The following is a 24,771-nucleotide window of genomic DNA, read 5'->3' as shown; positions in this document are numbered from 1 at the left end:
ATAGTTTTTTTCTGTTTGATACTTCCGTTATGGTATTCGATTTCTCCCCTTCCTTCCCCTTATTACCCCGTGTTCTTGTGATAGAACGTTATCAGTTATTAATTTAGCTGCATAATAATATATCCTGTTTATGTCTGTTATATTGCATGGATCTCCATGGACAGTCCTAATTACTGTGTTCATTTGTTTTATCAGACTTCTGACTTTTTGGGTTTTATTGACCTTCTGCAGTCTATTTCTTTCATTGATCTTAATATATCTATTTCTGTCTATTAAATCAAGCAACTCTTCTCTTAGCTCATTTTCTTCTACACTGAGGGCACATCCTTTGTTTTCCATTTCCTGCAGGCATTCTATAGAAGGTTCTATAGCATCTTCCTGTGACACAGTCTCTTCAGTTTCATCCTGTGCCATCTGTTGCTCTGTCAGATGGGAACTCACTTGCTCTCAGTGTAAGTGACCTACTTCAGTGTAAGGCCTATCTATAAACAGGCTTAAACCAGGGCCAGATTCCAAAAGACCTGCTCTCAGGCTTAAAGCAGGGCCAGATTCCAAAAGACCTGTTCTCAGCCTGCTATCAAATAAAGTGGTCACTTGTACCAACAGCAAGTCTTGTGGAATCAGTCTCACCTTCTTACAACAGGAGAAGCTATTTTAGGTTAAGCAAGAAATGTTTCTTCTTTTGCTTACTACACACAGGAAACAGCTCTGTCTTAAGTTTACAATAAATAAACAGTTCAAGTATCCTTTGTCTGTAGTCAACAAATGACTTTTGCTTACAGTGCACATAAGACCACATGATGTACACAGGCACTAAAACTAACTTTAAAACGATCTTTCTGGACTGGAACCTGTACAGAATTCAAAAGCTAACTCACTGTGATCATTGTACTTCTTAGAGAGGAAGGGATGAGCATATTTTAATTTAATAATATAAAAATAACGATTGTATAAGACCATGAATCTCCAAGCTTGAGCAACGTCTGGCCACATGAGAGAAAACTACATGTGTGTGTTATTAGCTCATCTCCTTATGTCACAGGCTTTAGCTGCTCCAAGATAGAACTTTGATTGACTGGGTTTTGCTTCAGCAGGTATCTCATTTCAAAGGCTTAAAACTGTAACAAGTGCTATGTAATGTATGCTGTTGATATCATTTTACTGATCTTAGTGTTTATAAACTAAATGTTTACTTTTTTACCAATGTGGCGTTGATCAAGGCTATAAAGGGTCTGTTTGACCAGCACACATAGTGAAAGAAAGAGAGAAGCAAATAAAATGTAGTAAAACCTTACTGCCAGTGCTGTACTCACACTGTAGTCATTTTCCCAATATCCCGAGTTCTCACTATCACTCATGAACAAGACCCATAGCTCTCCACATTCACCTCCAGAATAAGGAACAAAGCAACAATAATTAGATAAAAAGGCCCCAAACCAGAGACATTTTTTAAATATTTATACTGTCAACTTACAACTCCTCAAAACCATGTCCAGGTTTACTAGGAAGAGAGCAAAAATTTGAGACAAATTTGGAACAGTCCCTAAATGTATAGACTTAAGAGATATGAAAGTAGGGGTAGGTTGCCCTTAAAACTGGGTAACTTAGTTTCTTTCCATTCTGCACTAAGGACAGCACTGTATTTAGAAACTCTCTGTCCACCATTCCTTCCCATTTCCTGGAATATGCCTCATAACATGTATCACTTTAGGCAAAATTTCCTCTTTTGTCCCAGGCAATTTCAGTGTGACCTTCTTTCATATATTTAATGTCCACCATTCCTGCATTATACAATTTAACCATCTATATAACCTTTTGCCACAGCTTAATCATTTCCACAGCCCCGTCACAAGCTTATCATTTACATGATCCCTTTCCACAACCTAACCAACTTTATGACCTCTTACTGCAAATTTGTTATCATCACAACCCCTTTTCACAACCTGACCATCTCCACAACTCCTAAAAGCAACCTCATCTAATCCATAACCCTTTACCCACATTCTAGGCATGTCCTCAGACCTGAGCCCTTTTATTCTAGACACTCACAACAGGCATGTCAGTTTCCACTGCCACAGGCAGCAATAAACACGATCCCACTCTTTTGATTACTCTTTTGCTACATCAGTGAACCTTGTTTGGCAACGCCTGTAGGCAGCCTTACTGGATATAGACAGAGCATCAGATACAGACTACACCTGATGCAGGCTGTCACTCAAACACACAACTGCTGAGATAGACTTTTCTGTGTAATGAACCTCAACAGAGACAGAATCCATCTCCCTATCAGAAATGCTACACTTGTAACTGTGAGTCCTCCATTTCCAAAAATATAATGCTTAACTCCATAATTGCAAGTCCAGCAATTCTGAAAATAATTTGCAATTCTTTACTTGTGAATTCCATAGTTCCAAAAAATATAATGTATAATTCTATATTTGTGAGTCTCACAATTCATGAAAATAATATGTGACTTGAGAGAATACTACAGTAAAAAATTAGACTCACTGTAATACCATTAATGTATTTTTGCAGGGGGGCTATAGCTCTGTGTAATCCCCAATGCGGTCTATTTGATAAATGTCTGCTACTTTTATAAACTAACTCCAAGATCACCATACCTAGAACTTTGTAGCCTCAGAGTTGGTATATATATATATATATATATCTATCTTATATAAATATATATATATATATATATATATATATATATATATATATATATATATTTATATATTCTCTTCCCTGAGAAGTGTAAGATAATTAGAATATGAACAGGCACCCAGAGAATGCAGATAGGGCTGTCATCACCTCGTATTGTCACAGGTGCATCATGAAGATAAAAAAGCAACCAAGACGAGACTGGAAGTAGGTCAAATAGTTAAAAAAAACTGTCCCACCTCTTACCGTGGATTTATCATTGTTATGTGGCCTGCCTCAAAAGGACTGGCCCTCTAAAGCAAGACCGGTGACCAAAGAGTATTTTGCTAAAGAAGAGAAACTTTTTGACATTTATTTATTTAACATTTGTTGACCGGGAAAGTCTGACTAGGTTTCAGAGAGCCTGTTTTCAGTGGAGGCCCGGGGAGAAATGCTCCAGATGCATGTCTTTGGAATGTGGGAGGAAACCGGAGTACCCGGAGGAAACGCACACAAACACAGGGAGAACATTTAAACTCCACACAGAAGGCACCCTAGCCGAGAATCGAACTGGAGAACCTTTTGCTGTGAGGCGACAATGTTAACCACTGCACCACTGTGCCGCCCTATGAGGCAGTAAGCTCCTGAAAAAATAAGAAATAATGAGGCAGTCTCATTTAGACTTCATTTCTGAAGTATTCACATCTTCCCCAGAATGTGTCCTGAGGCCAGAGGAATGATTTTAAGTACTATGGTCACATTCAGAGAATATGGCTATCATCTGAAGCTACTGCTACATCTTAAACAGTACTAATGCTGGACGAATAACAGTCAGGGTATAGGCAGGCATACTCTGTATATTTGATTATGTTCTGTTGTTTGGTTGTAGGTAGCAAAAGACAAAAATAATAACTACATAAATGAAGAATGTAGTAGCAACAGGTGGATGGATATGTACAGTTTTTAAATGTGAGGTGGGGTGGATGGGACAACAATGGGAGTCTATAAGCCCCAAAGAGAATTTTCTGAGTATGCCACTGTTTAATCAATAATCTACATGGGAAGCACATATGTACAGACTCATGAGGTGAGAGTTTATATAGATAAAGCATTAAAAAAAAACTTACTCCTGTGTTTGCTTCCATCACAGAGTGGCATACTCCTCCAGCACACAGCCTGGTGCACCATGTCACAAGTTCATGAATGAGAATAAAGTCAAAGCCCAGTAGGAAGCATCTTATTTCTTAACATATCAAATGTGAGTCTTTGTTTAGAAACATAGTCAAATTACATGAGATGACTGAAACACTACCATAAAGTGGCTGGGTGGAGACAGCCATTTCATAAAACTTTCACTATAGTTTTCCATTCAAAATGTTCAATGATGCAGTTCTTAAAAACGTTAACATTCAGGTTCCATGGGCCATTTGGCTATCAAATACTTCCTATGTTCAAATATCAATAATCAATCTCAGCCGCAACATCATCAGTTACAACCACATGAGGACCTGAGGACAAACCCCATTTTTACTCTACATTCTTTTTTTCCTGTGACTGCTGACCATCAGGTCTTCCACTATTTGTTTTGAGCCCATTAACTTCCCCTACATTGGGGTGTTCCCAGCATGGCAGCATGTGGCAACTGGAAACACCTTGACTGAGGGAGCCATGGTGGTGGTAAGTGGCCTTGCCTGGCATACAATGAAGGTGTTTTTCACTCTAACCCAGACCCTGAAGAATGACATGATCAACTGCATCACTGTGAGGTGTTTTGTGTGCTCCTTATGTATGTATGCATGCTCTTACCAACATCCTGTAGGGAGCAGCCTTCACTGGTTTGCGATTCCCAAGCTATCATCTATAATCCCAGCAATTTCAGTGCCACAGGGAGGCTTACATGGAAGTGATCTGGTGCAGAGGTTAAGGTTGTATGCTGTAGTTCCCTGTGGTACAGAGTTTGATTGCCTCAGCCCTTGTTTGCCTACTATTTAACCTTGAGCAGGTCACTTAACCAGTCATTGCTCTCAAGTTGTCCCTGAAAAGGAACTGTTTGTCCAGTGTGCCTACCTGGTTAGCAAACAGGATTATTATTATCACCTGACAGAGACCATCAATTCCCCCCCTCCATGATGGCAAGCTTGTATCAGACATCCATCCCCCTTTCTGAGCCTGGTTCTTCCAGCACCCAAGGCACTATATGAACATGGGTCATCTACATCATAGCCAGGGCTTTATTTTAACATGGGTCATCTACATCATAGCCAGGGCTTTATTTGAACATGGGTCATCTGCATCATAGCCAGGGCTTTTTCCTTATCAGACTGCATATTTGAAGAGGTAAAAAAGAACATATTTTTATACATTGGAGCAAACCTCTAAAAGTCTAATTCAGTAAATGCACTATGTTTCTGACATAAATCAGTGTTTTAATAGTATTAGATAATGACTTGTATGAAATAACAAACTTTGAAACTTTCCAAACATTCTGAAGCACATAAAGCTAATTAAATTAATGTGGTTTGAAATCCTTCTGCAGTATCAGACACACTAAATTACAGTTTATTCAGCTTGGATACCTTTCAACCTCTTAGCACAAAACATCTGAATAAAGCCAAAAAAGTCCAAAACTAGAGACAGATTGTAAATTTCGCCCTTATAATTGTAGAAAGTTCCTCTAATAAAAGGTTTTGCATTAGCATGCACTTTCTGAAGGAAATTAAGTCATAAGCTCAAATGTTTTCCATTTTTTAGTGACTTCAATCATCGATGATTTTCCAAAAAACAAATTGTACAAGGAATAGTCTAAAATATGAGGCAAAAATGAGGATATTCTGTGAAAATCTAGGCAGTTGAAATATATGAGCTGAAGTTGCTATTGTTGTGATGTCCAGCTATGTTAAACCGTAGCACCGAAAGGTGTAACAAAGGAGCAGTTGCCCTGGGGACAAAGTCTTAGATGGCACAATCAAGCAGCACAAAGCAAATTTCCTTCCTTATTGTTCATTACCACTGTGTGTGTGTTGTGTGTGTGTGTGTGTGTGTGTGTGTGTGTGTGTGTGTTTGTTTTTTGCTCTTGTTCATTACTACTGTGTTTGTGTGTGTTTGTTTTTGCTCTTGTTCATTACCACTGTGTGTGTGTGTGGTTTTTGTTTGTTTTTTGCTCTTGTTCATTACCACTGTTTGTGTGTGTTTGTTTGTTTTTGCTCTTGTTCATTACCACTGTGTGTGTGTGGTTTTTGTTTGTTTTTGCTCTTGTTCATTACCACTGTGGTGTGTGTGTGTGTGTTTTTTGTTTGTTTTTGCTCTTCACTTGAAGAGCTGAGGTGTACTACATTGACAACGGGCACAGGGCACTAGATTAGCCAGCTATAGCTCTGATGTTAAAATCACTAAAATTCACACACAAGCTGCAGAGTTAGACTGAAAGAAAGTATCCTGTCAGAAAACATTTACTTTGCTCTTAGCAGCACTACATTCTATACATTATAATACATTACAATGACTAACTTTTGTCACCTATAAACTCATGTTAAGTATCACCTTACTTTCTCGACCTAGACTCTGTCTACCCTCTTTTTAGTTACTCTCATTATCTCTGTTTCCAAACTCATTGCCTATACCTTGTACAGTATTTTGAATACAATATTTATTTGACTGTTACATTTATCTTAATTCATGTTTAAAAATGTATTATTCATGAAATGTGTTTATTTCTTACTATTTTTACGTATGTTATGCCCCATAATATTTTTAATGTATAATATTTTAAACTTATTATGTATAATTTGTGTTTTTCTGTTTATTGTATTACTGTATAAGTTACAAAGTATGTCATTTTTGTTATTTGTATCTTTTGGGACTCCCCCCAGGCCTCTGCTGAAAATGGGCCTGTGCTTAGTCAAATTATCCCGGTAAACAAAAGTCAAATAAATAAATAGCTTGGTGGCAGGAGACAATATGCCTACTTAGTCTTCTCTTTTAAGTGTATTCAACATTATAGCTCTCCTCCTTCCCTACCTTGCCTCTTACCTTTTTTCACATGTCAAACGCCTTCTTGAATGCCTCTGTGGATTTTCCCACCACTGCTCTTGTAGTCTAGTTCATGAATCCACAAGCCTCATTGTGAAAATGTAGTTTCAGAGATGTATGGAGTGATTAACATTTGCAGTCTTCTGCCTGTGCACCCTTCTTACTAATTCATGTTTCCTTTTCACATCCTTGACATAGTCTTGCGTATCAGTATTATATTCATGTCTCTTCTGATTTCACCTGAGAAGAGCTCTAGCACCTTCAGCCTCTGGTCATATTCCTTCCCCTCCACTCTATGGTACTTTCTGTAGCTTTCCTTTGCATTCTTTCCAGCAAGCTGATATTATTCTCATAGTATAGCCTCCAGAACTGCATGTGGTATTCAAAGTGTAGTCTAACCAAAGCCTTGAAGAACAGAAGCATTACCTCTTTGCTATTAAAATCTCTCCCCCTGAGGATACAACCCTGCATTCTTGTTTGTTGCTGCCACTGCCCCTCACTTTGATCCGGCTGTTTCAGTCCAGGTATGGTCAATTCCTCCATGTCCTTTTCCTGCTCTGTTGCCATCAGTTTCACTTCTCCTAGCTGATACTTCTCATCAGGGCTGTTGTGGTCTATGTGCAGAACTTTAAATTTGTCTGCAATAAACCTCAACTGCCACCTTTCTGCACAATTGTTCAACCTTTCCAAATCCCTTTATAGACCCTTTTGTGTCCTCTACTACTACACGTATCTTAGTGTCCCCAGCAAAAATGTTGGCCCTGTTCTCTATTTTCTCAGATATGTCTGTGATAAGCACAGTGAAGAGTTCTGGACCTAGGACACACCCCAGCTGTACTTCACTAGTCACTCCTCTAATTTCTGGTGCTGTCTCTCTTACAATAACCCTGTGTGTCTTGTCATTCAACTATGTAGTTATCCAGTGCTTCATTCTCAGTCTTCCCCCCATCTCCTCCAGTTCCCCAATCAGCCGCCTGTATGGGACTGAGTCGAACACCTTGATGAAGTTCAGTTTGACCATCTTTACTGGTACTTCTCTGCAAAGTTCACCTGTAACCCAGTCATAAAACTGGATCAGCTTTGACTCCTGGTTGCTGCCATGGAGATTGCTGTCCTCTAGAAATTTTAGCATCCTTCTCCTCAGGGCTATCGCCATGACTTTCCCTGCCACTGTTGTCTAGCTAACAGACCTGTAGTTCTCTGAATTTTATCTGTTCTCTCCTTATACAAAGTACTATAATTACTGTTCTCCAGCCCTCTGGCACTTCTACAGTAGCCAGTGATCTGTTGAAGATCTCCAACACATTAAACAGATATCTGAGGATTCTGGGGAGCAGCCCATTTGGCTATTGTGCTTCATCATCCCTAAGAGCAGATAGCTCCTTCTGAACCTCCTCACTTCCTATCTTACTGTCCATTGTTATCCCAGTTCTATCCTGCCACTCTCCCAGAGGGTACACTCTCTTTGCTTTCCTTTGTGAAGATGGAGTCAAAGTTCTCATTTAGTACTTCTGTTTCTCTCCCCAGTTTTCTTTTATTGCACTTCCATTTTTCTCAGCATGGCCATTTCTATCCTTCTCTCCCTTCCTTCCTTCTGCTACGTAACTGAAAAGCACTTCTGCTGAATATTTTTCAGCTTTAGCATTTACTACTCTTACCATCTTTTTGTCTTTTTTGCCAAGCTGCTTGTACTGAGTCTCCTCTATCTGAGTCCCATACTTCCCACCTCTTGTAGGCCATATTTTTATGTTGTTTGCCTCACATTCTTGTATCACCACTTTGTCATATACCTGGCCTGAGTCTGAGTATCCATCCTTGAGCCATTCTCACTACTTGTTTACTCACTTGACTTCCTCCTGGTGTCCTCACTCATCCTTTACCACTCCCCCCCCCCAGCATAGCATTCTTTGCTCTTCTAGACTCTCACATGGCTATCTTTACACTTCCTCCCTTCCACTACTCAAAACCTCTCAGTGGCATGATAAATGTTTGCTAATGATGTCTTAGGCTGCATACCCATAACACTCTCCATATTACTTAGGAATGCATTCAGAATTTTACCTTTTCTGGTATACTGCTACAGCAGGTGGATTGACCCACCAAGGCCCAAGACCTCAAACATGTCCTACGCCTTCTTTATCATTGAGTTCAGAATCTCCCAATCTGCTCCTGGCAGATTCAGATACCTCATGAATAATAGCCTCATCCTTCCACTACTCTTTTATGCTCTCCTCGTCTCTTCGTCCTTCTGTCTTGCTGTGTTTGGTAGATGATTCACTGTATCAATCCATCAGCTCTGCCTCCAGGGAATTTTATATTACATGATCTCAAGAAAGCTATTCTAACCAATGCTTCAACAAAAAACAGTGGGCTTAGAATATTAAAAATAAATTATAAAGGTAAAATCCTGTTAGAACTGCTTGGTACAAAATCTCCTTACTCTCTTCATATTTCCATAAAGGTACAAATGCTAGGACCCCTGACAGTCAGTATAAGATAAAACCAGTCTGTCTGAGACATAATGAACCAAGACCATGAGATCAGCAACATCAGAGAAACATGCTGCCAGGAGCAAATCTCTCTGTCTGCCCTATATTCAGATAACTATACTCTGCTACTCTGTAAAGCAGAGCCAGTTGATGTCACAAGACAAAGAATATGTGTGTATGTGCATATGTGTGTGTGCATAGACATACACTCACACACACACACACACACACACATATATATATATATATATATATATATATATATATATATATAGAGATATATATATATATCATTATATTTCTTTACATTTCCAATGAACTTTCACCGACATAAACTACTTTGTGAAACTTCTCTGGCAATCTGTTTGGTGATTGCAAAATGAAACAGTAAGTTTCATTTGGATCACATAAAAGAACCAGTAGTTTTGTTTTTACTCCCAAACCCCCAGAAATTAAATATACTTACTTTGTGGTCACACAACCATGAAGAAAAAGGAGAATTCCTGAAATTATATTGCAGTTAAACTGTTGCAGTTTGATTGTAATATAATTCAACCACTGCAACCACCAACGCAATTTACCACAAATTGTGGTAAACAATAAACGCGTGCCACAACCACATCAACGGCAGCCATATTTGAATCTCTTATCACCTAGATCAACTCTAGCAAATGTCAATGTTGCTAACTTCTGCATGTTAACATCTTCAACGCAATGCCAACGTGGTTTATCTCATGCTCTGTGGATTAACCTCAATGCAAGCAAATTAAAAAAGCATGTTTTTTGCATGAGCAAGCCCCCTGCACCTCAATTTTGGGGGCTGTGCTCTCCATCCTCCCCTAATAATTATTTATTCCAACTCCAAGATCACATAATTCCTGAGGAAAGGGCATATTTTTTAACCCTAGGGACTGTTGATCTCTAACATCTATCGACCATCTGTTTTGTTGACAAATCAGAGGTTGAAATTAAGAATTGTCTATATATATATATATATATATATATATATATATATATATATATATATATATATATATTTAAATAGATAGATAAACATATATATGGCTTGTGGACAGCTTGCTGTATGACCACCTGTGTCGACATCTTTTTGATCAACACCATTTGGTCAACACAGACAGATTGTAGACAGGTGTGTGAGATCAACAGTCTTTGGTTAGGGGAATATTCCCTTTCCCAAGGCTTTTGTGATCGCTGAGTTAATATATATAATTAGCAGGGTTTCTGGGGGGGCATGGGGGGGCTTGTTCCCCTGCTAAAACACTTAAATTTTGTTTAATCTATTCTGGGATAATCCCCAGAGCATGCACAGATTGTGTCAGTGTTTGTTGAGTCAACATTTTAACCCTGATATTCTTGGTGTTGTTGTAGCTAGTACACCTACACACACACACACACACACACACACATATATATATATATATATATATATATATATATATATATATAAACGTATATATATATATATATATATATATATATATATATATATATATATATATATATGTGTGTGTGTGTGTGTGTGTGTGTGTGTGTGTGTTATATATATATATATATATATATATATATATATATGTGTGTGTGTGTGTGTGTGTGTGTGTGTGTGTGTGTGTGTATATATATATATATATATATATAGATATATATATATATATATATGTGTGTGTGTGTGTGTGTGTGTGTGTGTGTGTGTGTGTGTGTATATATATATATATATATATATATATATATATATATATATATATATTGAGAGCGATGTATATATACACATATAAAAAACAGCAAATATACGCAGCCATTGCAGAGAAATTCAACAACCTGCTTCAAATGTTTCTTCAGATTTAACAGAGAAGATCAGATTAGAGTTCTCAACAGGTTATAGACTGAAAATCATAACTGTTACTCTGCCAGCTTCTTATTTGTGAGTCATAACCCCAGGAAGAGGTGTGCACTTTTTGGAAAAGTCTGTAAGCCATAGGGAATGCCTTACATCCACATATTATGAGTGGACAGACCGAGGTACAGGAAGTTATTTCTATGATACTGTCACTTTGGTGCCCACACTTCTGGTAACCTCTTTGGTGTTGTTCTTTAAGCCACATAGGTAGGCACTAGGCTATCGGCCCTAAGGCCTATACAAGCCCATCCAAAAAGGTACCCTGGCTTTTGCCGTCCAAGAAAATTATTTTTCTGTGCCACTGTTGATCAGAGCCACAGAAGTGATCCCCGGGGTGAATTTCCTATTTCCCATCCAATCATCAAGATTTTTCTTGAAGAGTGCTAATGAGGAGCTTTGTTTGATATAGATAGGTGGTGTGTTCCAGAGTATGGGAAGTCTCTGGGACAGGAATCTATCCCTCTGGCATGTTATGTTTATTGTAGTGACAAGGTTTAGGTCCCTAGAGCATGTAGCTCAGAGGGATTGGGATTTCTTTAAGTGGAGCATGTCCAACATCTCTGGGTTTGACATAGCCTTATATGTTAGGCAGGGATCACCTCTAAGTAGGCAATATGCGACGCAGTAAAGGTGGAGTTTTTTGAGACGGTCTGCATAGGGCATCTGTTTGAGGCTGGTAATCCTCTTTGTGAGGTATTTCTGCAGCCTTTCCAGTTGTTGTAGACATCTTGTGACGTATACACCATAAGGGGCGTTTTACTCTATAATGGGTCTAATGAGCGATGAGTAGAAGGGAACAAAGACCTCTTTTTTTCTGGATGAAAAACCTTTTGTGATGAGGTGTGCCACATAGAAGGCTTTCCTGACCACTGTGGCGATGTGATTATCTGTGTCCCAAGGTCTCATCACACTTTTGGTGTTAAGTATACTACCGCCTATGTTGTAGTTCATGGGTACAGAGCTTTTACCAAAGAGGATGACAATGCACTTTTTGGCATTGAGCTTGAGGCCATGGATTTGACACCAGGCATCTGTCTCAGTGAGGTCCTTTTGTAGGATGTCCACATTGTTAGGAGTTTCAATTATGGCTCATAGTTTGCAGTCATCTGCGAACTTCATTAGCCAAAGACCTTCTGTGTTAGCCAGTACTTCAGAGAAGTAGATACCAAACAGGAGAGGACCCAGGACTGAACCCTGTGGTACTCCACTTGTCACTGGTCTGAAGTTGGATCTGGGGTCTGCTACTTTCACAGTGTGGGTTCTGTCCATGAGCCGGTTGGCAACCCATCTTGTGACATAGGGATTTATATCTAGTTTAGTGAGTTTATCTATAATTCCAGAGTGGGGGTGTCAAAAGCCTTGGCAAGATCTAGATAGGCTGTGTGAACTACCTTACCCTCGTATGTGGCTTTGGTGACTGCTTCAAAGAAGTCTATCAGGTTTAGGAGACATGATCTGCCTTTTACAAACCCGAACTGGGTGGGGTTCAGAGTTTGGAGCTTACCAATGTCTTTGTTTATAAGTTCCATGATGATACATTCCATGGCCTTGCAGACTAGGCTCGTCAGGCTAATGGGGCAGTAGTTCCCGGGGTCCGTGCTGGCTCCCACCTTGTGGAGTGGGATAACCATCGCTGTGTGCCATTCAGCGGGCACAAAGCCTGAGATGAGGCTATGATTGAACATGGTGCTTTGGTGGGGTGCCAGTTTGTTCTGTAGTTCATGTAGATCACAGCCTGGGATGTTGTCTGGTCCCATGGATGCTGTGTTCTTGGTTTTGGAGAGTGTGGTTTTTACCTGTGCAGCCTGTAATTACAGGAACTTTGCATTCTTCCGGTGTAGAGATGGGCCCTTTAGGGGGTGAGAGGGGGGTAAAGTTAGCACTGAACCTATCTGCCAGACTGTTGGTAATATCAGTTGGGTCTGTGTATCTAGTGCCATTGTGCTGTAACTCAGAGCAGATCTGAGTGTTGCCATTGATATTATTGACATAACTATAGAATGCTTTGTGGTTGTCTTTAGAATAAGTGGCGATTTTGTTTTCATAACTAGCTTTGGAAGATTTTATTAGGGATCGCAGTTTCTTACTGAGGCTGACCAGGGAGCTCCTCCACTCATGGAATTTTACTCTCTTTTGCAACAGTTTCTTCCTTCTGTTGTATGGAGTCTGAATCTTCCCAAAGTGGCAGAAATATGTAGCTACCTGCCTGAACGATTTTGCTTGTGTTGCGTATAATTACATTTTCTGTACTATATCAATTGCCTAGTGAACTGTGTTATTCTAAGTGTTCATGCCTAAATTATGTTCTACTGTTTTGTAGTTATAGTTTATGTTAAGGTTACAATTGAAATTATATTTTTTTCTAAACTAGTTAGTATGGTAACAACATCGTAGCAATACATGTAATTAATAGATTTCCTCCTTAAGAAATTTTGATGATTAACACAATATTACAGGTGATGAATTACAATAATTGTGAAATTAAATTATGGCTTTGAAACACTGTGGACATTCCCAAAGAACAGTGAAATATGGTACAGGCATATGCATTTACCTTACTGTGTGCCACAACTTTAAGGGCAAAGGTTGCTAGATACAATGAATTCATAACAAAGCTAAGAAGATTGCGGGATTCTTGCAGAAAGTGTTCCAGCCCATCATACCAGAGTCTCTTCACATCTGACCAAACCATTCCTAGAAATAAATGACACATAACTGGATTAATACTACACAAATGATTTTCACTTATTATCTCATAAAAGCATTGTACTGAATGTCTTCACACATATTATTCAACTTATTCCTCATAAAGAATAAAACATTTGGGTAAAACGCTTTCGTTTCTTCTCAAACACAAATCTGAGGAAATAAAATCTGGCAACTGACAGTAAAAGGAATGTTAAAGATATCTGTGATGTTTCTGATGTGGGGAATGGTGAATACTTCTTTTCTAACAGTTGTTAGCGTAGCTGAAATAATTACTGTCCTGTTGAGCCTATGACACAGACTTAAATAATAGTGCCTGAAGGAAGTGGTATATGTTTGTTTATACTCTGCAATAGGTAGGTTATGGTTACTGTTTTCAGAAGAAAGGCATACAAAGACAGTAAGTAACATTTCCTTTGTTTGGATTCAGTTTCTAAAAATATATTTTTCCATTAAGTTTTGATTGGCTGTAACTCTCTCTCTCTCTCTATATATATATATATATATATATATATATATATATATATATATATATATATATATATATATATATATATATATCTGCTGTGTAATAAAACTGAAAGATATTAGTACTTCTGTTCTTTATTGACAAACATGTATTCCATGCCTGGAATAACCCAATACCACTTCAAACACCCTACTGAAAATGTGTTTCATATTGCACCCCTAAAGATGTGAACCTGAAGTACACGTCTCTCTTGAGGGAACACAGTGCATCTGCAGTATCCAGGATTTTGTAGCACAAGTAAGGCTTTCCTCACCTACTGTCAATACAGCCCTGTTTGTATCAGTACAGTAATCACAGGTCCAGCAAATCCTGGGTCAGATGTGTCATTTCTGTCCCCTCTTACCTCTAGATACATGTTCTTCCCAGTCCATGTCAGAGAAAGAGCACAAGGTGTCATCTTCAGATGTCATGCAGCCAAAGCTACAGACCCTTCCTAACACCACCATTGATGTACCTCTTTATTACAAGAATTCATCCAGGTCTGCTTGGATCTATGCTAAACTCTCCTTCTATAAAATAATCTAGAGCATGACTTCACTATTAAATAGCTGTCCACCATCAACAGACCTTACAAACAAACTAAAACAGCTATAAATCCAAACCAGCCACTCATACCATTCATACAGACTCATTTTAAAACATGTTCAGTTGTTTTTCGTGAAGCTGTACTTTCAAATCAACTCATTAGAATTTCTAATATTACCCAACTCCTGGATTCTTTGAGTAATCCCTTTAATTTTTTTTTCTCTTTCGTCTAGATCTCATGAATCATACATAGGCACATTTTATTCCTAACCAGCTGCTCCCATAAACATTGAATTTTCTCTGTAAGTACAAGATCCAAGATGCTATTCTCCCTAGTGGGTACTCTGACTAATTGTTCCGGGGCATTCCAGAAATCCCTGTGCTTTTACACCAGCGATGGTATAGGTTTCCCAGTCTATCGTTGGATAGCTTAGATCACCTAGGAAAATGGCATTGGGTTTAATACTGAGTTATTCTAATTCCTATAGCTAGGTATTGTGGCTTTCTTGTGTCATCGAGGGAGTTCTATAGCTAGTCAGTATATGGTACGTCCATGTCCTTGGATCTGTTCCTTAGTAATATGGCAGCATCTTGCACCATCCCTTGCAGATCTTCGTCACTTGTTAGGTCTGACCATAAAGCAGTCTCCTTTGACATAAAACTGAAAACAGAGATTCCTTCTACCCAACATACCTTTAGAAATTTCTTTAAGACAAGCTACCTAGTCCTAAGTGATACATTTTTAAGCTTCAAATCTCCACAAGCTTTCCCCCAAAACAACTACAAAAAAGTAAAGATTTTTTTATCTCAAACATATTTTTTAAGGGGTATGCTTGGGAACATGTAGGCTCAAGAAAAAAGCATGCCAGGTCTTTTCTTCTGCTAACAGGCATGCCAGCTGCTGAGAGAGGGGCAGGAACCAAATGCTCTGATTGCTGCCTGGCTGATGGTCTCCAGTGCCGCCTCTTACCCTGGTGGAAGAATAAATGGACCAATCATTCTCTGTAGAACTGATAGTTTGCAGGCTGTACAGAATAAAAAGACTAATAAAAAGTACACCAAGTAACAATTCCTTTAGATGACAATAGTGAAACCTGATAATTAAGCAAAACTCTTGCAACTTTTTTCCCTAAGAAAAAACAGCATTTTATGCATTCTTTGAAAATCTGTACTGCTTGTTCAACAAAACCATTTAACAAAGATTGGTAAGAAGCAGATGAAATGTGAATAATTCCATTTCTCAAAACAGATTTTGCAAATTACTAAATCATAAAGGATGCCACAATGACATTCTGTGAATGCCCATGAATACTAAAAACATTTAGGTGTTCAGTAAACTTGCCTAAAGTTAGAACTTAAACAGCGTGAAAGAAACCAATAAAAACCAAGCGGAGACGGTAGTTATAGAAAAACAATTTACTCTTAGCGCTTTCGGTAAAACCAATGCTTCACCTTCTTCAGATAAAACATACATCAATTAAGACACTTTAAATACAGTTCAGTATAACACTTAATAATTAACAATTAGAGTTTAACAATCAACAATACACTCAATTGTTCAAGATCAGCTGCTGAACAACGTTAATGTTAAAGGTGTAGTCCACATGTAAAAAATCTTTTCAGAGCCTACAACGCATGTATTGTAGAACCTTTTACTAATCCAAATACATAAAAGTAAATAAAAATGTGTAAAAAAGTAAAAACATATATAAAAAATAATATGTAAAAAAAATAGTAAATAATAAATATGTATAAATGAAAATAAAGTTAAACTTTCAAGGGTACATTTTAAGCAGTGATGTGTGTACATGTTAGTAAAAAAACATCAGTATAATGTCTAACCATTTCAGTGTCTCAATGATAAAAGTTTGAGAACGCACTTAATAGATATTTGTTCGTTCAGGCCAGGGGGTATATAGGCAATTGTCCTAATCTGCCACTCGAGCTCGTCCATTTCCAAAAGGAGTTGCCAAGGGCCACCCCTCAAGTCAGAGCATCTACTATGCAAAACTACAAATTTAAAATAATGATCTGGGTACTCAAGGATATGTTTAGCCAAAGCATTGTTTGTATCACTTTTACTGATGGCATAAACATGCTCGTAAATACGCTGCTTCAATTTTCTCTCAGTTTTGCCGATGTAAAAGACAGTGCACTGGTCACATATAGCGGCATAATTCACCCCTTTAGATTCACAATTGAATCTGCCCCTAATAGAATATAATTTATCATTGATCACGACATCTTTAGTTACTCGAATGTTTTTACATTGAGCACAAGCCCCACACTTAAACATACCGTTAGAACCTAACCATTGTGGTTTCTTCCTTTTTTCTAGTAAGGCTTTAAGATTTAAATTCCTCCTATATGTAATCTTGGGTTGCTGACCCAGTTTCCTACTCAAAACAGGGTCCTCAATAACCACCCTCTAATTCTTGTTTAATAGCTGCCTAATATAAACATGATCAACTGAAAAAGTACATAAAAAGTTGGTTTGAAAAACTTTATTGTTAATAGGGACAGCTTCAAAAACCTGTTCGTTATTTACTGATGATTCTTCAGACAAAGGAGCTCCCAATAACGGTTTAAAGTAGCCCTCATGTCTTTTAACCACTACTTCCTCCTTAATGTTGACAATTAAATTAATTGGATAACCTCTATTAATAAACATTTTTTCTAAATTCTGACATTCCGCTAAAATGTCACAGAAATCTGTGACCATTCTAGCTGCTCTTACCATTTGCCCTTTCACAACACCTTTCTTTTGGTGAAAGGGATGACAACTGTCATAATGCAAGAGAGCATTGGAATACTTGGGTTTTCTGTAAATTTTACTCTTGTATTTAAGATTAGGGCCATCTTTATATAATAAAATGTCCAAATAGCTAATGCTATTCTCATCCACATGGTAGGTAAAATCCAAAAAGTTAGTCAATTTTACGATCTCAGAAATAAACAAAGGGACCCCTTCCTTAGAGCCTTTCCACATAAGGAACATGTCATCCTGGTACCTAGTGTACCAGGAGACATGTTCTCTAAATAATGGGTGTGGGAACAACAAGTTGTTCTCCCATTGTGCCATGACGATATTGGCAAAGCTCCCTCCACAAGGGGAGCCCATAGCTACTCCTGATGTTTGTAAAAAGATATCGCCTTCAAATGCTACAAAATTATGAGAAAGTATTAGTTCTAATAAAGTTTCCACTATATAAATAGTATTGTCTGGAACTTTCCTTGCAAACAAAAAGTCCCTAGTCCATTCCAGACCCAAGCTGTGGGGAATAACAGTATAAAGATCTTTCACATCTATAGTCACAAAACATGAGTCAGCTTGGTAGTCTAGTTTGTCTATACTATGCAGGAAAGCCCACGAATCTTTACAAATCTGCACTTCCTTTTCAATCAAGGGTTTCAATATACTGTCTACATGTTTTGCACAAGCGTAGGTTATAGACCCACGTCCATCTACAATGGGTCTAAAAGGTGGATTTAAGGTTGACTTGTGCAATTTTGGAATTCCAAAAAACGCTAGAATTCTTGGGGCTAAGATGGATAGATATTGATGCAAATCAATATCAATAAGGGACTCAAAGAATAAGTCTTCTAAGGTAGTTCTAACTTTCCTATAAGCAACATTTAGTTCATTAATTGAAACCTTCTTATAAACATCAGAGTTGAGATGTTTTTTCATGGCAACAACATAATCAATGTAGTTCATCAACACCAACCCCCCACCCTTCGGGATATCGGGTTTCATTGCCCGTATATCACAGGTGTTGAGCAGGTGGATAAAGTCAAGTTCAGTGGGCATGATGCTAATGGTGTTGTTACTCTGCCCAGAATTACTTTGGTGCAGGGCTCTAAAGTCGAGTTCACACATTTTTTCAAAAAGGCATAGATTAGGGTGCAGTGGAGGGTAAAAGACACTAGAGACTCTTTGAGTCTTAGTCAATGAAGAGTTGTTACCTAGCAAAACGTTAAGGTTTAATTTACGAACATATAATTTTAGGTCTATAAGTGTTTTAGTGAGATTCATTTTTCTGCTAGGAACAAAAGTAATACCTTTAGAAAAAAAGTTTACCCATTCCTGGGTAATGTTCAACTCAGTATAGTTATATATACTAAAGTCTCCTTCAGTGCTTTTACAAATAGTAAGTCCAGGTCGATGAAAATATTGGGTTACTACCTCCTCCTCTGCCTCTTCTTGTCTCGTTGGGGAAGTTGTTTCTGATTGCCCTGGCAAATGTTTTTTTGACCCTTCAGGGTATTCTGAAAACCCTGTTGATTAGAAACCACTTCTTCGTCGTCACTAATGTTGTCGGGTTCAACCACCTCATTGTCATTATTGTTGTTGTAAGGTGAGGTGTTACTTCGATGAGTATAAGTGTTAATGTGGCGTTCACTACGCCTTGGATGTTGCAGGGGTTGCTGGTTAGTTATGTTGTGTGGTACTCTTAATTCATTCACCTGATATACCCGCACTAAGTTGTTAGATGCATTAACAACGGGGGGGCTGTAAGCAGGGGGTCTAGGATATGCCTTCTGGTTGGCATAATCATTAACATCACGTGCAATCTTTTTCTTCTTGACGTTCAACAATTTCTCCATAGTGGCCTCAATACTCTTAAAAATATGAGAGTATTCATATTGAAATGACATAAAGTCACCATGGTTTAAGATCTGATGCTCAAGCACTTCTAAACCAGCTTTAAAATCACATATTTCCTTATTGTACAAATTGATTAAAGTTGTCAGAAACTCAAACCCTTGCTTGTCAAATAGTGAGAGCAATTTAGAGTGAAAGGTGGAATTTTCAATTAAACCCATCGGAAAACGCCACTGGCGTAGTCCTTTGGGAATAATATGTTTATCAATGCACTCCTGCAGGTAAGCAACCTCAAGTTGTAACTTCCTGCACTTATACAGTTTATAGTCTTAGAATGGACAGTGAACAGTTGTAACTTCCTGCACTTATACAGTTTATAGTCTTAGAATGGACAGTGAACTCACCAGTGGATCGTCCTGGTCGAGGTTCACACAGTTTTCAGCATCAAAAAAATCATTATTGCCCAAAAATGAAGCCATGGTGGGAAAACGGCAATCCAAGGACATTCCTGACTTATTAGCCGTCCCATTCTGGTGTGTTTGTAAAGCTCCTGACCCAGAGGCTGTCCCGGCTAACCTGGTGGAGTGCACAGTCAAAGGTTGAGGCTGTATAACAGCTGAAGGTTCAATCGGTAGTGAGTTGTGCCTATTTGTAATTGCGTCGTTTATGAGGTGACGTTTTTCAAACCAACTTTTTATGTACTTTTTCAGTTGATCATGTTTATATTAGGCAGCTATTAAACAAAAATTGGGGGGTGGTTATTGAGGACCCTGTTTTGAGTAGGAAACTGGGTCAGCAACCCAAGATTACATATAATCTGATTGATTGATTAATCGGTTTGATTGTTTGTTCAAGATTACATACAGGAGGAATTTAAATCTTAAAGCCTTACTAGAAAAAAGGAAGAAACCACAACGGTTAGGTTCTAACGGTATGTTTAAGTGTGGGGCTTGTGCTCAATGTAAAAACATTCGAGTAACTAAAGATGTCATGATCAATGATAAATTATATTCTATTAGGGGCAGATTCAATTGTGAATCTAAAGGGGTGATTTATGCCGCTATATGTGACCAGTGCACTTTTACATCGGCAAAACTGAGAGAAAATTGAAACAGCGTATTTACGAGCATGTTTATGCCATCAGTAAAAGTGATACAAACAATGCTTTGGCTAAACATATGCTTGAGTACCCAGATCATTATTTTAAATTTGTAGTTTTGCATAGTAGATGCTCTGACTTGAGGGGTGGCCCTTGGCAACTCCTTTTGGAAACGGACGAGCTCGAGTGGCAGATTAGGACAATTGCCTATATACCCCCTGGCCTGAATGAACAAATATCTATTAAGTGCATTCTCAAACTTTTATCATTGAGACGCTGAAATGGTTAGACATTATACTGATGGTTTTTTACTAACATGTACACACATCACTGCTTAAAATGTACCCTTGAAAGTTTAACTTTATTTTCATTTATACATATTTATTATTTACTATTTTTTTACATATTATTTTTTATATATGTTTTTTACGTTTTTTACACATTTTTATTTACTTTTATGTATTTGGATTAGTAAAAGGTTCTACAATACATGTGTTGTAGGCTCTGAAAAGATAGTTTCTCTGGATATTATCATGGATGGATGGAAAAGTAGCAAGACACTTTATATGACAAGTAGCACAACTGGTTACCACCTTATTGATGTTTAACTAATTAATACATACATATATTAATGAACACAGACATGGGAGAATCAGAGCATGACAGTCAAAGGTTTTACTCCTTTAAAGTAATAAAAAATTGTCTGCACTTCTATTCATATTAACACAGGATTGCATGTTTAGCCACAGTGTACAACCTCATGCCAAATATTTCATGTGGGAGATACCATGGCAGCACTTATGTAATTGCAATACTATTTGTGTAGGCTGCTCTGAGGCTATGACTATGGCTCTAGGCTGCTGTGAGGCTATGACTCTGGCTCGCCACAAGATGCATCCGTATTGTACACTGTCTTTAACATTTCTGACCATAAAGCTGTGAATTCAGGTTCTCTACAGCCTGGTCAGCTTTTCATAATGAATCAGACTCTGGGCAGCAGTATATCTTTACTTGTCCATCACTTCATTTGTACAGCTGTCACTGAAACTGCATTCAAATGATGCACCATCTTCACTCTTTTGCAGTAATAGTTAAATAGTATGCAAGGGCGTAATTTGCTTATAGCATCTCAATTTCTGCAATGTCAGCCCAGAATTCAAATTTATTCATGTGCTTTCAGTTGAACTGGTCATTTCAAAATTCTTAGAGTCAACATTTGAGGTATAAGTTTCATCTCACCAAACACTAAAATTAGTTGCATGTTATCTATTCAGACTGTAAATATGTACCTGTAAATGTAGTTATAAATCTTTCTTAGTCCACAAATCACTGAAAGACATTTCTTGTGTAATTGCAAACAGCATTTTTCTGCAGGCGTCAAGATTCCATATACAAAACCAATATATTTTTCTGAACTGTCTGGTGTTTTACATGACAGTCTTGTACCAAACTCATAAAGTGACCGAATACATGATCTGCTGCCACCATAACAATGTCCAACACCAGAAGGGTGACGCATTTGTTAAGAAACATAAATAGCTCTGTCTTCATCTGACAGCACCAGTTCAAATACTTATGCATCATTGTAGACAATGGAGCTAACAAAGATGACAGTGTAAATTGGAAATGTCACTTAATTCCCCCAAATATTCCTCTTTCTAAGCATAAGCCAGCATTTTAAAACCTAGGTAGTACAATGCCCAGAATATTGAAATACCCATTTTCTGTTTAGCTAGATTCATAAACGTCATCTACATAAACTGCAACATCTTACACTATGCTTTCCATTACAGTATGTAATATTACAAAAGCAATCTGTTTCTAAAGAGGCCTATTAGTGTTTACTGCCACATATATTTTAGAAGCTTTATCTAACACACTTTATTTAAATGTATGGTTCATGTCCAGCTTTGAAAACTGCTTAAATAATTTAATATAGCAAGCATCATCCATCTTACAAATGTGATACTATTTTAAGCACATTGTTCTCTGAAAGCCTGTAGTACCGCAAATCCTGAGAGAACTAGCAGCCTTTAGGACAAGAACCATGGAAGCAGTCTGAAAATTTCACAATTTCATTTATTTATCTATCTATTCTATTCTATTCTATTCTAGCTATTTATCTATCTATTTGTTTGCAAGAGATTGCTTAACAATGCAACTATAATTGTTTTCAAAACACAGGTGACTGACCCTGGTTTGAGAAACCTTAGAAATATATAATTATCCAAGTGTACCTTTGCAACTGTTTCATTCAACGTGCTCATCTCAACCTTAACCCCATCAGCATGCTTTTGTTTAGTGTCAAACAAGTGATTTAAAAAAAAATCCAGTATGTGTTCAGTATCGTAACCAGTCTCATAACAAAGATTTGGAGTAGGCCAGCTACTAACAAGCAATGCAGCTATAAACTGAGTATTCCACACCTCCACCCCACCCTCACCCTGGGACATCTATCACATGTCTGCTGTGTGTTTGTGTCATATCATCGAATGACCACAATGTCGAATGGCATCTTGTCGACAATGCAGGCCATCAACCTCCCCCAGCCACACTTCTGCTAATTATATTAACCAAATCCAAGATCTCACTTCAGTGGAGAAAAGGGCAAATTTCCAGATCCCTACTGTAAAGCGATCTCAGTCAGAATGGTTCGATGGCCTGTATTATCGACAAGATGCCATTCGACAATGTGGCTGTTTGATGATATGACATAGACCCATCTACTGTATGTTTTTGAATTAGTTTATATTCTTCAAGTTGTGGTACTTTTACATTCTTCCACAACTTTGCATATTTTGTTTTGTACAATGAAAGATCACTATAATTTCAAAACATCAACAATGATTTTTTACTCAGAAGTATGTGCTCATTGTAAGTGATGCATTACCATGGGAAGAGGTCTGATTCCGAAACAAAACAACACAAAAATATTATAAGCAAAAGAATAAAACTCAGCCAACTACACATTAAAAAGTCCACGCACACACACACACACACACACACACACACACACACACACACACACACACACGCACACACACACCCTCTAAAGCCCTTAATGTAAACTAGCATGTAAAAATGTACAAATAATAAAAAACAAAATCTTAAAAATCATTGAAGGCTTGTTAGGTGTCTAAAAACATCCTAACCATATGACTAGTAAGGCACAGTGTTATTTGTGACTCCCTTACGCTAAATCTGATATCCTCTATAAGCACTGCTATGCACGTGAATATACACATGTATAGCATACTTCACAAAGACTTCACTAGATGCTGAAGTTACCGAGAAGAGATAGAGAAGAAAAGAAGTTCTATAATGCAATTATATTGTTTGCAAAACAACACATTTCTTTTATTATAATATTACTCTAAAATAACAGTATACGATGTTTCATTTGGGGCAATTCAAGTTTACACATTCTGCAAAATTATCATACAATCCCAGCATGCATTGCTTGAGTGAATGAATGTTTACCTACTGTTGTCTTTGAATTGTCACCGGGACTTCACCCAGATAAATAAGTTATTCCTGCATTGCTGACACTCAAAACTATATTAGTCACTACAGTGACACTGCAATCTTTGTCTCCTTCTGAAATAATACTGCTTATATTGTGATTTCACTCTACATATAAGAGGAGAGCAAATTTCTGAACTGCAGTCTGCAGAGGCTATACAATAAATACAGAGTTTCATGACAGTCCCTTTTTCCTTGCTTACGGCACCCGTTTAACTGACGATTTGAAAATGATTTTTCTTTTTGGAAATATTACCAGTGTAACTAAACAGTCCACAATTATTACATTTTTCATCTTGAAATTTTGCTTCTGATTTCTACATGTACAGAATGCTTTAAACCAAACCTTACATCTTTTGAAAATAATTTCTTTGTGCATTATGCGCTGTTATATTATGTTTCTCTGTGGCTTTCTTTCTCTTCTTTTACATCCTTACTTACACTGTGTTAAGATATTTCTGTGACTGCTTCCAAAGCTTAACCTGCTTTGAATCTTTTTTTTTTTTGTTGAAGAGTTTAGATCTTGATACTGCGGTGGTGGTGCTGCGGTAGTGTTGTCGCCTCACAGTAAGACGTTGTCCGGTTCGATTCTCAGCTAGAGCGTCTTCTGTGTGGAGATATGCGTGAATGGGCATGCCTTCGTTGAAGGTTGTGCGTCAGAGCTGGCAACTCGGCACGTAAAAATCTGCTGACAATCATTAGCGGACCAGA

At 37.8% G+C, this 24,771-nt stretch overlaps 1 protein-coding gene across 1 annotated transcript in view; it reads right to left on the bottom strand.

Annotated features, from left to right (window-relative positions):
* Positions 1 to 24,771, bottom strand: part of TRPC1 (transient receptor potential cation channel subfamily C member 1) — a 983,394-nt gene that overhangs the window by 195,901 nt on the left and 762,722 nt on the right. Inside the window, exon 8 of the mRNA XM_044071022.1 lies at positions 13,628 to 13,767. Within this exon, the coding sequence (XP_043926957.1) occupies positions 13,628 to 13,767 (140 nt within the window). The remainder of the gene's footprint in view (positions 1 to 13,627; positions 13,768 to 24,771) is intronic.

This window comes from Protopterus annectens, chromosome 5.part0 (genome assembly GCF_019279795.1).
Source record: "Protopterus annectens isolate FY-2018-M chromosome 5.part0, PAN1.0, whole genome shotgun sequence".
Lineage (NCBI taxonomy): Eukaryota > Metazoa > Chordata > Ceratodontiformes > Protopteridae > Protopterus > Protopterus annectens.
Note: the sequence above shows the minus strand (reverse complement) of the source record. Positions and strands in the feature narration are given on the sequence as shown.